The sequence below is a fragment of the Crotalus tigris genome, unplaced genomic scaffold (assembly GCF_016545835.1).
Source record: "Crotalus tigris isolate CLP2741 ecotype Arizona unplaced genomic scaffold, ASM1654583v1 scf7180000024337.5909745, whole genome shotgun sequence".
In the NCBI taxonomy this organism is placed as follows: Eukaryota; Metazoa; Chordata; class Lepidosauria; order Squamata; family Viperidae; genus Crotalus; species Crotalus tigris.
Genome location: NW_024100507.1, coordinates 5,097,571 through 5,111,374, shown reverse-complemented (window position 1 = coordinate 5,111,374; position 13,804 = coordinate 5,097,571). Strand labels below are relative to the sequence as shown.

The window sequence follows — 13,804 nt, the reverse complement described above, 5'->3', positions numbered from 1 at the left end:
TTTACCAGGGAAACAGAACTCCTGATGCTTCTGCTGGCAGCAGAGTGAGTCAGAGCAGCTACTGATTGAGCACAAGCTGGTAACTGCTGCTGCTGCTACTGCACTCTCTCTCTCTCTCTCTCTCTCTCTCTCTCTCTCTCTCTCTCTCTCTCTCTCTCTCTCTCTCTCTCTCTCCCCCTTCCCTCTCCCCTCCATCCCCCTTCCACAGTACGGTAGTCTTTTTCTCCTTTTAAATGAGGAACACTCAGCCTGGATTAGCGGCATAGGAGAGACAGCAGTGCAAGCAAAGCTAGTCTTCTGTTTTTTATGACAGTCAAAAGTAGAAGAGGAAATTGGGGTTTGCAATCCATTGTTTTCAACCACCATACTATGAGTGTGGATCGGTACATATAGGTGAGTGACGTTTCCCCCTTTGTTTAGTTTTTCTCTGTCACGTGGATTATTTCTTGTTCCTTTTAAATATTGTAGTGCTCAGTATGCAGCTATACTGTCATGGTATTTTGTGTCAAAGTTATTTCCGCATGTTTTGGCATGGTATTGATTTTTGTGATGTTCAGATGTGAATTGCTTAATAAAGCATTCCCCTGTGAAAATATTGTGATCAATGAAGAATGTTCAAATGGAATTTCACACTAACAGCACTATATTTTGCAGATTAAGAAGTCATTCAGTTAATTGCAAAACAATTGAAAAGGTTGCCTATCAAATACAGCATAATTGTAATCCTCTCTAGTGTATGGATAGCATCATGTCTCTATGTTTGTGTATAACAGCTGTTTAAAACATTTATAATGTAAGTAGTCAGTATGTGAAAAGACATACTGAGTATAGCAAAGTTACTTTTTCATATTAAATGGTAGGTAGCCCATATTTGAAATTGATTTCATGAGTATTAATCAAAATAATATTTTCAGTTTTGATTTTAGTTTTTCCAATAGCAAAGTCAGTAACTGCATTTATAAATCAGTTGATGTTTTAGCCTGCAATGCACCTTGTTTTAAGAGGATTTTTTAACTGAATAGACTTGCTTCAACTTTAGAATAAATGTGACTGATAGTTCCTATTTTTTATTTTTTGAAATTCGTAGAATAGACACACAATACCTCACAAGAGCCTGTTATTATTAACAGAAAATCCATAGGATATGAACGAGTGTAAAGAAATCCATTGCAGTGTTACACATTTTTAGTACAATTTGCCAAAATAGTTTCCAAATCAAGCTAATTAGTTTTTAGTTTTCTTATGTTCTGGCCTGCAAAGCTAGGATATGGATAAAATCCTTTCATATACTCACACCAATTTCTAATATAAAATCATATAAGTATGTGACTGTTATCATTCTTCTACTCTGACAAAATGCCTTTGCTGATTTTGAAGAAATATTTATGTGACCTTATTGTATTGGTTATAGTCCTATGTCTGTCTATCGTTCCACTTTCCACCATTTTTTCATAAAGTGTATCTTGAAGTACTTTGTGTTATTTAATTATGGCTAGTTTATTTATTTATAGTTTGTGTATGTGTATGTGTGTGTGTGTTTAAGGAAATGAACAGGACCATTGGAAACATTGTCATTGTCATTTGCCCACTGCCCACTGAATTCAGAAGCAGATTTTCTAAGGAAACAAAGCAGAGATATGTTTCAGTGACAATGGTTTCCCAAAGTTCCAGGAAAATAGCTTTAATGCTAACTTTCTTTTTCCTTTCCTCCTCTGCTGTTGCTTCAGCCATAATCTGAGTACACACATTTCTTTGTAGCTTTTTAAGTACAGGGAGAGTGGTGTGGTCGCTGCTATATTTGGTAAGGTGATTTGGAAGAGAATATACTATCTATCCCCACCTAGCCAAAGTTAATGTCAAATTATGTCAATATGTTCTTCTCTAGCCACAATTCTACAATGAAATTTAAACTATCAAACAGTATAAGAGACAGAGCATTTCTTTGGGTAGCTGAAAGGCATCATGTTATGAAGAAAATGTCTATTTCTTCCTTTTAAAATAATTATATACTGTGTGATATGACATACTAACTCTAGTACAGCATGTTTTCCTTGGCCTCTTCCCAACTTGTGCATTCTATATATGTTGAGACTATAACTGACTTTTTCAGGGAGGGAGTGCTGGAACTTCTTGTCCGGACACATTGGAAGGAAACCTGGTTGATGGAGATTAATTAACAAAGGTACCCAATCATTTCCTATCACAGGTCAGATTTAGAAGTTGGAGAGAATGTTTTGGGTGTCCTTAGATATTGGCTGTCCAAAGAAGTGGCCAGTTACAAGTCATCCAGTTACCAAAAAGTAGATTTAAGTAACTGAGGCCTAGAATCTGATGACTCCAAGAGAACATACTCACAAGCACATTGGTATCTATGGACAGTAAATCATCTGCCACTGCCACTGCCATAAACCAAAATTGGTTCTAGTCTCAAATGCTAAGCCATTATTTGCTTACATATATTTTACTAAAGATAGTCTACACCAGGGGTGTCAAACTCGTAACGTCACGTGATATGTCGCGACATATCGCGACTTTTTTGCCATTGCCAGCAATGGGGTGGGCGCGGTTTTGCTATGATGCATCCGGCCCATGGGCCCGCAGTTTGTCACCCCTGGTCTACACCATAAGCTACAATGCCTAAGTTCATACAGTTCATGCAAAAATCGAAGAAACCTTAGTAAGGATTAATGTGATTTATGAATCCAACCAATGGTACACCAAACAATATAACTATAGTTAATAAAATACAGTAGCTAAATAAAACCAAAGAAATGTGTTGTGTGAACAAGGCAATTGTATTAAGCGGTGATGACAGGATTTGCATAATGTGTTTGGTTAAAATGTGGCTTCCTGGTTTGTCTTAGATTTGTCCATATAACAGTGCTGCCAATGAGCAAGAGTATCAAAGTTGAATCAGTGTTCTGGTATGAACTACCCTTGAGTTATAGTCACATTTGCTCAGTTTCATTACTTAAAAGATTATCCAGCAGAAAGTAATCATAATAAAAAATGGAATTTTCTTTTTGTAATTTAAGCCCATTAAAAATGCATGTTGTTATGGGCTATATTTTTTTAGGTCTGAGGAAAAAAATGTATTTATGGAGTGCAGTAAATGGGCTGTTTCTTACTTTTCTGATTAGGGGAGACATTCTTACTAAATATCTCTTCTGAATGCAAACCATTCCGCTGGTTGATTATTCTCACTATGAAGAAAGTTAGTTCGAGGTTGCTTCTCTCCTTGGTTAGTTTCTAACAATTTCTTGTCTTGCTTTGTGGTGCTTTTAAAAAGAGGTTGATTGCCTCTTCTTTGTGACAGCCCCTCAAATATTTGAACACTACTATCATGTCGCCCCAGTTCTTCTTTTCACTAGACTAGACATATCCGATTCCTGCAACAATTCTTCCTATGTTTTCATCTCCATCCCTGATTGGTCTATAGTTTCCTGGATTTGTTTTTTTCCCTTTTTTTTGAAGATGGGAACCACATCTTCAAAAAACTTAAAAACTAAAAGTATGGTTAGGATTGAGTTAAAACTTAACCCTAAAACCACTTTGCTTAGTTATTGACCCTACCTAAAATACCAGTGGATTTGATTCCTTCTTGCACCCTCGACAATTTCAATTTGGGGACAGGGTTTAGTCTTCTTTTCTTCCTTATAGTTAGCTGCTTCATCCAAGAAAAATTCAAAAGAGAAAAAGTTCTTCACTATATAATCTCAAAGAGAAGGGAATTTTTCTTGCTGGCAGATTTAGCCGTAGACTTATTTTTTCTAGAGGCAGAATGGATCAATTTATAAACCCACTGGGGAGTATTCTAATCTAGTGGAAATTTCTAGAAGGTTGTGTTACTCAAAGTGCCCATATGTTTGTCCATTTAATTTATTTCACCTATAGGGGCTTGATGATAGTTTAAGCTGGATTTTTCCTGTATCCAAAACCTAATTTTAAAAAGGGAATGTTTTGGGGGCATTAAATGTTGCTGTTATGACTGTGTGTTCCGTGTGTTATATGTGTTCTCGTAATGAATTTCCTTTCTATTTCCTCCTTGCACAAAGTTGGCATAATAGAGAAAGGGGGTTTATGTAAGGCTTTTTCTTCTCATAACAATAGCAATAGCACTTAGACTTATATACCTCTTCACAGTGTTTTACTGCCCTCTCTAAGCGGTTTACAGAGTCAGCATATTGCCCCCAACAAACTGGGTCCTCATTTTTACCAATCTCAGAAGGATGGAAAGCTGAGTCAATCTTGAGCCAGTCAGGATCAAACTCCTGGAGTGAGCAGTGAGTTAGCCTGCAATATTGCATTCTAACCGATGGGTCACCATGGCTCTCATGGTGTAACAATACTCTGCTCTTTGCTGCTCTTATCAGCATATAGTAATCCTTTATTTAGACTGTTATCTGTTATTCATTCTTCACCTTGCTCCAGCAAGGCATTAGGTGTTCTTAGGTATTTGTTTTCCTGGGCTTATTCTGAAAACCAAGAGACTCTATAGAATCCAGAAATAGGGAGAAGCCATATAAGAACAATCTAATCCTAGGCTATTTTCATACTCTCAATCCAAGTGATAATGAAGGCCTTAACCAAACAGTGCATCAGAACCTGAGAATAACCTCTGAAACCCAACAGATACTAAGGGTGGACCAGTCAAATGAGTCCTACCTCCCTGTGGCAGGGAGAAACTGTAGGAAAACTGTAAGGTAATGTGACAAGGGCTGATGTTAGCACCTCTCACATTATCACTGCTCCAAGACAAAAAGAGATCTAAATGCTATGTGTTCAGCCTTTGATGACTTGGATGAAGTCCATGGTTGCTGTAGTACCATGAACCTTCACGATGCCACCGATCACACAGCCAGAGGAAGTATCTTAAAGTCTCCCAGTATTCCCAGTCTGGGAAACTTCACCTGCAACTAGGCCACAGAATCGAGCAGTTAAAGCAGGGAAGCCAGGATGTTGGTACAATAGCAGCAATTAGAGGGCCTCCATTCAACCACTTAGATGACAACAAAAACAAACAAGCCCAACCAGATGGCTGATCTGGCTTGTCAGGTCACTTTTAAACTGTGTCCAGAATCTAGCAATGTTTAGTCCCACTTATTTAGTTCCCCCCCCAACACAAACATATCACCCTTCACTTTAGCAATAAAGCAGATACAAGATAAGGACTGCAGCATTCAGTGATCAGGAATGCTATCAGAATTGGTTAATCCACATTTTCCTTATTGTCATGTTGCTATATATTGAAAGGATTTTTATTATTAATCCTGTGGCATATGCAGATTACACTACCATATCTGACTTTTGAAAGTGTATGTGTATCTGCAAATCAGAGTACTGAATCAAGGATTTCATTGTGTCCCCAGAATCACATGTATATTATATTACATTCAGGAGAGAATAAAAAAATCTAGTTGGTTGCATTATAAAATGCATCAATGATTTAGTTTATGTTATCTTATTCATGTTAGATTTTAATGAACAATTGATATGGATTCTGTTTTTGCTTTCCAGAGCAGGTGATCCATAATTCATAGGTAAAATGTTGTCCAGCATCTTAGTTCAGTAATTCACCTTTTGTAGAAATGGGTGGATAGGATAATCTCTCTGCAGATGCTATGAGGGATCTGTTAAGATTTTGCCAGAAAATTTGCTTCTATTCACATGAACATTGTCTGAGGAGGTGGTAACTTTCTGTGAGGATACCAGGATTTTGTTTTGAATTGTGGATTTCACAGAAGAAGATAAGCTTCAAGGAATAAAGTAAGATAATTTTTACCCCCTCTTACTATATTCACCTTCAGGTTTTTGGGTTCTATAATCTCCTAAGACTTGAAATGGACACTTAACATCAGAACCATCATTAAAAAGGCACAACAAAGAATGTTCTTCCTGCATCAACTCAAGAAGTTCAGACTTGCCCCAGGAGTTGCTGATACAGTTTTACAGAGAAATTATTAAGTCTGTCATTTGTATTTCTATAACTGTCTGGTTTGCACAGCAACCAAACATGACAGGTGCAGACTCCAATGGCTACTCAAGACTGCAGAAAGAATAGTTTCAAATAACTGCCTTCCATAGAAAACCTGTATGTTGGGTGGATCAGAAGAAGGGCTGAGAAAATATCTGCCAACCCCTCACAACCTAGACACAAACTGTTTCAACTCTTTTCCTCGGAATGGCACTGTAGGGTATTGCATGCCGAGACAACTAGATACAAGGACACTGTTTCTCTTGTGTTGTCACTATACTGAACACCTAATTCTTGCAGTTCTGTCTAATGCATATGTATATTAACCCATAGAATATGGCTGTAGTGTTATTATTCATTCTTTTTATTATCTTCTTTATTTCCCCTTTTATTGGTACTATTATATTATTATTTTCTCTATTTCCTTGCAAGTACATTGAGTGCTTCTGTACTGGAGATAAATTCTTTGTGTGTCTAATCACACTTGACCAAATGAAATATTCCATTCAATTCAAACATGACTTTAGCTATCTGAGGCTGGATCCCTGCCCTTTCTGGTGCTTTTGGGTAGCTGGTGAGTGTGAGCAGTTGTATTTCAGGTGTGATAATCGCCTCTTCAGCACCTGTTGACCTGGAAGAGAAGGTGATGTATCCCCTCAGAAAGAGAGTATCTCTCAGTCCAACCATCCAAACTTTTCTTTTTGTGAAAGTGAATGAACAACAGTAGTTGCGAAGCAGATGCATTTTATTTCTAGGATAATGAGACAAATTGTTCCACATTTTAAAATGATTCTATCCTTAAGTGTTGCTCATACAAGCACACTGGGTTTTTTCCCTATTTAAATTGTATGTAAATCAGTTTTGTTTTACACATGCGATGATGCTAAATCTGCTAAATTCACATGTTTTAGCACTTACAGTGCAGTATTCTTCCTGAGATTTTCACCCCTTTCATGTTTGCACCTGTTTTCTGTATCACGGTTAATTCTCACATATTGTTTCCATATTAATTTTTCTTCAGTATCTATGTGAAAGAAATGTACAGGATTCCAAAATCTAACATACTAGTATTATTCACAAGATCAGTTACAATATTAAGGCAAAACAAATAATAAGAGTGTTTGACATGCATTTGAAGCTGGTATCTCTTGATATTTTGGGGTGTCATTACTTCACCATAACAAAAACTATGGTATATGCCCATGGTGGCCACAGGTGGCACACAGAGTCCTCTCTGTGGGCACGTGCACCATTGCCCCAGTCCTAGGCCTTCAGTTGGGTTTTATAAAATCTTTTCACTTTAGGCCTCTGCTGCTGTGTGCAAAAAAAAAAAGGTTCAATCAATCAATTTCAACTTCTCACGGGGAAAAAAAAGATCTTGCAAAGTTGGAATTCATTGATTGAACTTTTTAGTTCCACCCAGTCTGCCATTACCACCAAAGCTATGCCCACCCAATGGGCCACACCCACCGAGTACCTGACGATACATAAGTGGGTTTTGGGTTGCAGTTTGGGCACTCAGTCTCTAAAAGGTTTGCCATCACTGGTATATGCTATACAGTTTTTAAAAATAAACTTTTAGAATTGCTCAAAATATTTCCGCTTGTTTGATAAATAGTGTGCTTCTTATTTGGCAATAGCATATTCTTACATAAACAAATGTAGTGGACAAATTCATTGAAATATCCTTTTCCAACAATAATACAGTTATTACTCACTATATTTGCATGTTTCATAGGTAGCAATTGTCTTCTTGAATGCAAGTTACTACGGTAACCCACATGCATTCCCTCAATGCCTGCCATTGTTATATTTCTTCATTATAATATTATAGAGAACAGATTGATTTGCCGCAATAAGGTAATTTCTCCTGATCTTAAGCAACTGGTAGCCTTAAGCTAATCCTTAAAAAGACAAATACATACTGTAAAAATGTACAAAATTGCATGTGTATACTCCATTTTACATGCTGGCCAAAGAATTGGTGGTTGCATTTTGGATCAACTGAAATTTTCATACATGCTTAAAGGCAGTCTAATGTACAATGTATTATCATGTGACCATGGCATGAATAAAAATGGCTAATTGTGATTTCTAGAAGAAGGTATATTTAGCACAAGAGATTGTTAAAATAGTCCCTTTAAAAATGTAATTCCGTATACAGTAAAGAACGACGACAGATCAGGATTATCCCTTTGTTAGGAATGTAGTCTTTCAGGAAAATGCCTTTAATATATCTACAGTTATACAATTGAGGACTTCCCAAAATACTTCCATTTTATTTGAATTAAACTTACTTGTGTTCTTCCAGTCAAGTAATTACAATTCAAGATCTCAACTATGTCTCCAAATTCAAGATAGAAATTAAAGAGGAAGAGAAACTCCAGACTTTGAGATGATCTTACCAGCAACTTCATTGGAAATATAGAGAACAAGGTAGAATATAGGGGCTCCCAATCCAAAAGAAAGAGCATAAATCTCATCTTTTGGGGTCACCAAGGTATGACCAAGAGAAATTTGAAAAGAGTCTCTTTAGCCTGGCTTTCAGATCTAATATGAAATCAGTTTTAGCTATTACTTCCCTCTAAATATTTTTTTTTATTTCAAATCATTTTGAATTTGTGCAGCAGTTAAAGTAATCTTGGGAGCCATGTACTTAAGTTATAGAAACTCGGAGTCTCTGTAAAGTCAGATTGAGAACATTCCTGATACATAAAAAGGCTGTAGTGGAAAAATTCAGAAGATCTTTTCTAAGACCTGTTCTACTGCTACTTAAACGTGTATTGAAAAGAGCGCCGATTTAGTAATTTGCATAACAATAAATGTCTAGGTAGGACACAGTTATTTTGCTACTCTTTCAGGAAAGTGTATTCAGTATAAAAACTTCTTGAAGGGATTCTTACCTTCAGCAAATGGTAAGTGTGTGTGTGTGTGTGTGTGTGTGTGTGTGTGTGTATGAGAGAGAGAGAGAGAGAGAGAGAGAAAAGAGAGAGAGAGAGAGAGAGAGATCTACAATTCTGAACCACCAATGTTCTTTTCCTCCTTTTTTTCTTATTCAGGCATGTGCAATGTCATTCAGTTGACTTTTATGGAACTGTTTGTTATAGTTCTGCAGTTTTAGAATTCTTGGGGTCCTTTATAATAAGAATATTTTGTGAACTTAGTCCAGTGTTTCATAGAAATTGTATTATATGATCCATCCAAACCAAAAGTCTGAAAAGATGCCAGTATGCATCTAGAGATATTTTTCTAATTGGTTCACTTGAATTTTCCAGTCTGCTGAAACAACCTGTTGCACATGTGAAATTAACTAATTTCACTAATGTTTTCATCCATAAGGGATTTTTGATTAGAACAATTATTGAGCCCTATTTAGCATTTTACAGATTGTGTGGGGGCAAACTGGGCAGAAAAAAAGCAAACAGGTGTACATGTTCCCTTCAGCAAAATGATTGGTAGCTGGGATGGAACTACATCAATACTCTGTAGTTTTAACTCTCCATGCATTTATCTGAATATCTCAATGAAGTTTATTAAAAGATAGTTAAATTGAATTTAGTGCAATTTTATCATAATAATCAAGGGTTTCTCAGTAACTTAGATGTTGAATTTACAACCACTGCCATTTCTGATCAGCATTGTGCTACATGGTATAAATGGGAATGTATGGGACTCTAAGACTAAGAGCTTCTTTGCCAGACTGCAAAACAATATTCATTTCTAGTAAGTGAATTTAAGTGTATGTAATATTTTCAGTTCTAATCATTTAGAAGGATTTTATTGCTCTGACTTTTACAGTTGTAATTTCATTAATTAGCCAGTAATCAACAGAATATAAACATTGGCATAATTGATAGGACAGAACAGTTGAATATCTTCAATTTATTACATTCAAACCCTTCAAGGGAAGAAATAGATTTAAACAAATATTTTATTCAAGGTCTTCATTAAATAGAGGCACTAGTGTAGAAATAACAAAGAAGTAAGAATGAATACTATTTCAGGAACTTATTAAATTGGAATATCCTCTGTAAATGAAAAATGGTGCTATTAATTAATTATAGTCATCAACCTTTTCCTGATATTTCTGATTTTTGTACTGAAATAATTGTGTACTTATGGCCATATAAGATACAATGTGATACCAGTGTGAATGCTTCTGCCCATGTGGAACTGATTACTCTAGATGTTATGGTTGAGAACTTGAAAATAATGTGGAAATTGATATACAATGAGGCCTGGGTAAAGCTGTAATCTATCTGAAATGATTCCTTCAGCAATTTAAAGGTGCATCTAGATTCATTGCTGCTCCTGCATAATATCAGATAGAATGGTGGTTTTTTTTTTTTTTTACAAAATGTATTTATTGTGCTATTTTTTAAAAGAGGGATTATTCCTAATTTTGGTCATTTATGCTCAATTTGATTACTGTTATCTCCATATAAGGCTGGAGTTACTGTTGGTGAATGATTCTCCCTGCTAAAATCAGCCCCCCTCCATGCTTGGAGTGGTTTGGGATTCCATGGTCTCCATGACTACCATGGTCTTATTTCACATCAGCATGGGCCTGACATCTATCAAAAATTACAGACTTCATCTGTTTTTAATTTGGAGAAGGGAGAATGTAATATGAAGGTACATACCTTAATCATGGTCAACATCAACTTCTTTGGGAGATGGTCCACGTTAAGCATCAGTTTGCCAGATTGTGGAATATAGAGGAATATATCCCTGGAATATAGAGATGACAAAGATACTAGACTGGGTTCTCCTTCTATGGCTTTTCTTTGTGTGCTGATCTTGGGATGCTCCTTGATTTACTGAGAAGTTTCTGAGAAATGAAATTCTAGAGAAGCTGTCTGGACTGGGATTAGTGTAAATGAACAACCAACCATACACAGATAAGCTTAGAGGCTGCACCAATGAGGGTAAGCGTAGTGAAGCGCCAGGACTTTTCCAGACATGGAATGCCATTATTTCCCTGTAGGGAACTAACCTACCAGCTACTATGTTTCCCCGAAAATAAGACCACCCAGAAAATAAGCCCTAGCATGATTTTTAGCGGGCGCCTAATATAAGCCCTATCTCCAAAATAAGCCCTAGTTAAGAGCCTGCCCACTCTGTCCCACCATCTGGTTGCTCGCTGTTGCAACAGGGCAGGAGGCCACTATTGCACGCTGGGGCTCACACACAAGGTGAGGAAGGTAGGGGGTGGAGCTGCCCCATGCACCCCACACCCCTCAGGGCTTCCACAGCCAGGCCACTCCCCACTCGGTGACCTCCTCCCGCTCGTTCAATGACCCGGTTGCCCACTCACCTCTTCCCTTTCACTCCCCTCCTGAGCCAGACTGCCACACTACGGAAGATGGGCATTGGAGGCTCAGTCCCCTTACCTGGTCCCCCTCCGCCATTTCAGAGCCAGGGGGAGTGACAGCAAAAGGCCTCCATCGCCACTGCATAACAGCTGTGTCAACTGCTGGAGGGGCTTTCTTCGGTCCCCACCACCCCCGTTTCACCCCACCCCACAGATTACCTGCTCACTGGCCACCTCCTCCTCCATCTGCTGCTTGGGCTCCACAGTGCCGCCTCATGCTGCCTGCTCCCCATTCGCCACCAGTATTGTATGGTTTCAATGGCAGCAGCTATGGAAGCTGGTGGTAAGCTCTCTGCATTGTCCCTGGGTGGGTGGTTTCGGCCCCCTGGCCCCCTTCGCGGCTCTGCCCATACAGGAGAGTTATACCAGGGCTGGCAGTGGGGGCACTCCGAAGACCACATTGCTGTACCTCGAGCTGCCAACTCTCCCATGGCTATGTGGGCAGAGCTGCGAAGGGAGCCAATTTGTAGACCAATTATGTTCAAACTCTGTTCCTATGATTTGAAAAAAATATTGGAGGTTTCATCTAAAAAGATTAAATCATGGTAACTGGAACAATATTTGTTAATCTGAGACATTTCGTTATTCATCCAAGTAACTTCATCAATCAAAATTAAAAATTAGTTAGGCAGAGAGTCAGAGAATCGTTGGAATGTACTACTCTTGCCATACTAACTGCAGGGGTTTCTCCCCAAAATGCATTTCAATATGTCAATGAAGACTCAATCATCCAGGCTAAAAGTATCTAAAAATGTTAAATTATGGCAAGTTTTAAAATGAGACATTTTGTTACTCATCCAAGTAACTTCATCAGTCTTCATTGACATATTGAAATATATTTTGGGGAGAAATCCCAGCAGTTGGTATAGCAAGAGTTAGTACATTCCAACAACTCTCTGCCTAACTAATTTTTATTTTGACTGATGAAATTACTTGGAGGTTTCTATATTGGAGATTTCTTTTCAAGAGCAGGTCCTGTCTTTATGAAATGACTCCTTTAACTTATTAGATTACCAAGAATTTAAGTCTTGAAAATTCAAAAGATAAGATTTAATATAATGACTAAGAAAAAATAAAAATTAAATACTTAAGTGTAAAGTTTGTACAACAGCCATAATATTAATTTTTTTAAAAAAAATATTAAGACGTAGATGAGATAGGACATTAGAGGTTACATTATATGTATGCAAATATATGTATGCTCTTGTCTTTTTTATGTTTTTTATGTTGATAATTACTTCAATTATTAAATCATTTTTATTTTTATTAAGTTCCTTTATTTTCCTGTACATAAATTATTCTAATGATTTTTCGCTGATTATCTTGCAACCATCTTGCTTCAGTTTGGCAGATATCCACTTCATAACAACTATGAGCCTCTTGTTCTTTATGTGCTTTAACAAGAACATGATGGATCACACGATGTTGGCATTGTTTTATTTTATTTTGACAGTAAGAGGCTTTTGACTGTGAAGCAGCTTACCATATGCAATTTAACTCTCCATGACTAACAACCTATCCTTCTGCTGTTTTATGTGCTGTAGAAGGTTCTTGCCACTGAACTTCTATTGCTGATAATATTTCTAAGCTCTTTTTTCTTAACAAATCCATGTACAGTAAATGTTTAAGAGATGCTCCACAAATAAGTCAGGCAGCAGCTCAGTCACCATTAATGTGACATACTGTGACACTAACTTACATTCATATTTGGAATCTGTTGGGAATTCAAATTGAGTAGATATAGGAATCTATAGTCTTACAAATAGGATAGTTCCAAAAGTTATCCATTTTAGTCTATTTTAAGATCAAAAGTAGATTGTAAATTTGAATTATAGCATGATTAATAGATTTATAATAATATGGTAAGTATATTATACGGTAGTAATATACTAATAAGAATTTATCTATTATACAAATAGTAAAAAATAATGTTGACAATCTCAGAAAAACCTAGTATCAGCTGTCCTAGGAACATCTTTGAGAGATATCTTATATAATTCATTTTAAAATGCTGCTTCTGTCATAAAAGTTGCATTTGAATTTTAGAACAGTCACAGTGGTAATCAGGCTTATCCTTGATGTCTTTAACCTACATTTTATAGGTTCTTTTAGATTTTGCATTCTTACATCTCTAAATGAATATGGTTTGAATGATAGCAGCAGTGCCGTCTTTACAAAGTTCCAGTTCTATTATTCTATGCCCAAAGAAATATGCATTCAGTACAGGTACTTTAAGATTTTATTTTATTTTCTATCTATAAAATACCATTACTTCTTTGCTTTTCATTGAGGAATTATCTATGCGCCACCCCTTGTGCAGAAACGGGTGGATGGTGATCCATGTACCATCTTTCATGTTGCTCTGACACAAAGATACCCCTCTAGATTGTTTTTAGGAGTTCCAGGCTAGCAGAATCATCATATTTCTCCATCATTTCTCTTTATGAATACTACAT

At 36.9% G+C, this 13,804-nt stretch overlaps 1 protein-coding gene across 10 annotated transcripts in view; it reads left to right on the top strand.

The window, feature by feature from the left end:
- RIPOR2 (RHO family interacting cell polarization regulator 2) overlaps window positions 1-13,804 on the top strand; it is a 100,026-nt gene that overhangs the window by 44,282 nt on the left and 41,940 nt on the right. The window contains exons 1-2 of one of the 10 annotated variants that reach the window (XM_039325486.1): window positions 318-393; window positions 2,111-2,182. The exons of 6 other annotated variants lie outside the window; for them this stretch is intronic. Coding sequence is in view for 1 of the 4 variants with exons in the window: in XM_039325483.1 (XP_039181417.1) it covers window positions 13,499-13,574 (76 nt within the window). In the remaining 3 variants the exon portion in view is untranslated. Of the gene's footprint in view, window positions 1-260; window positions 394-2,110; window positions 2,183-10,130; window positions 10,610-13,465; window positions 13,575-13,804 lie in introns of those variants that run through there. 3 more of the 10 variants (XM_039325488.1, XM_039325490.1, XM_039325483.1) reach the window with 3 other exon arrangements.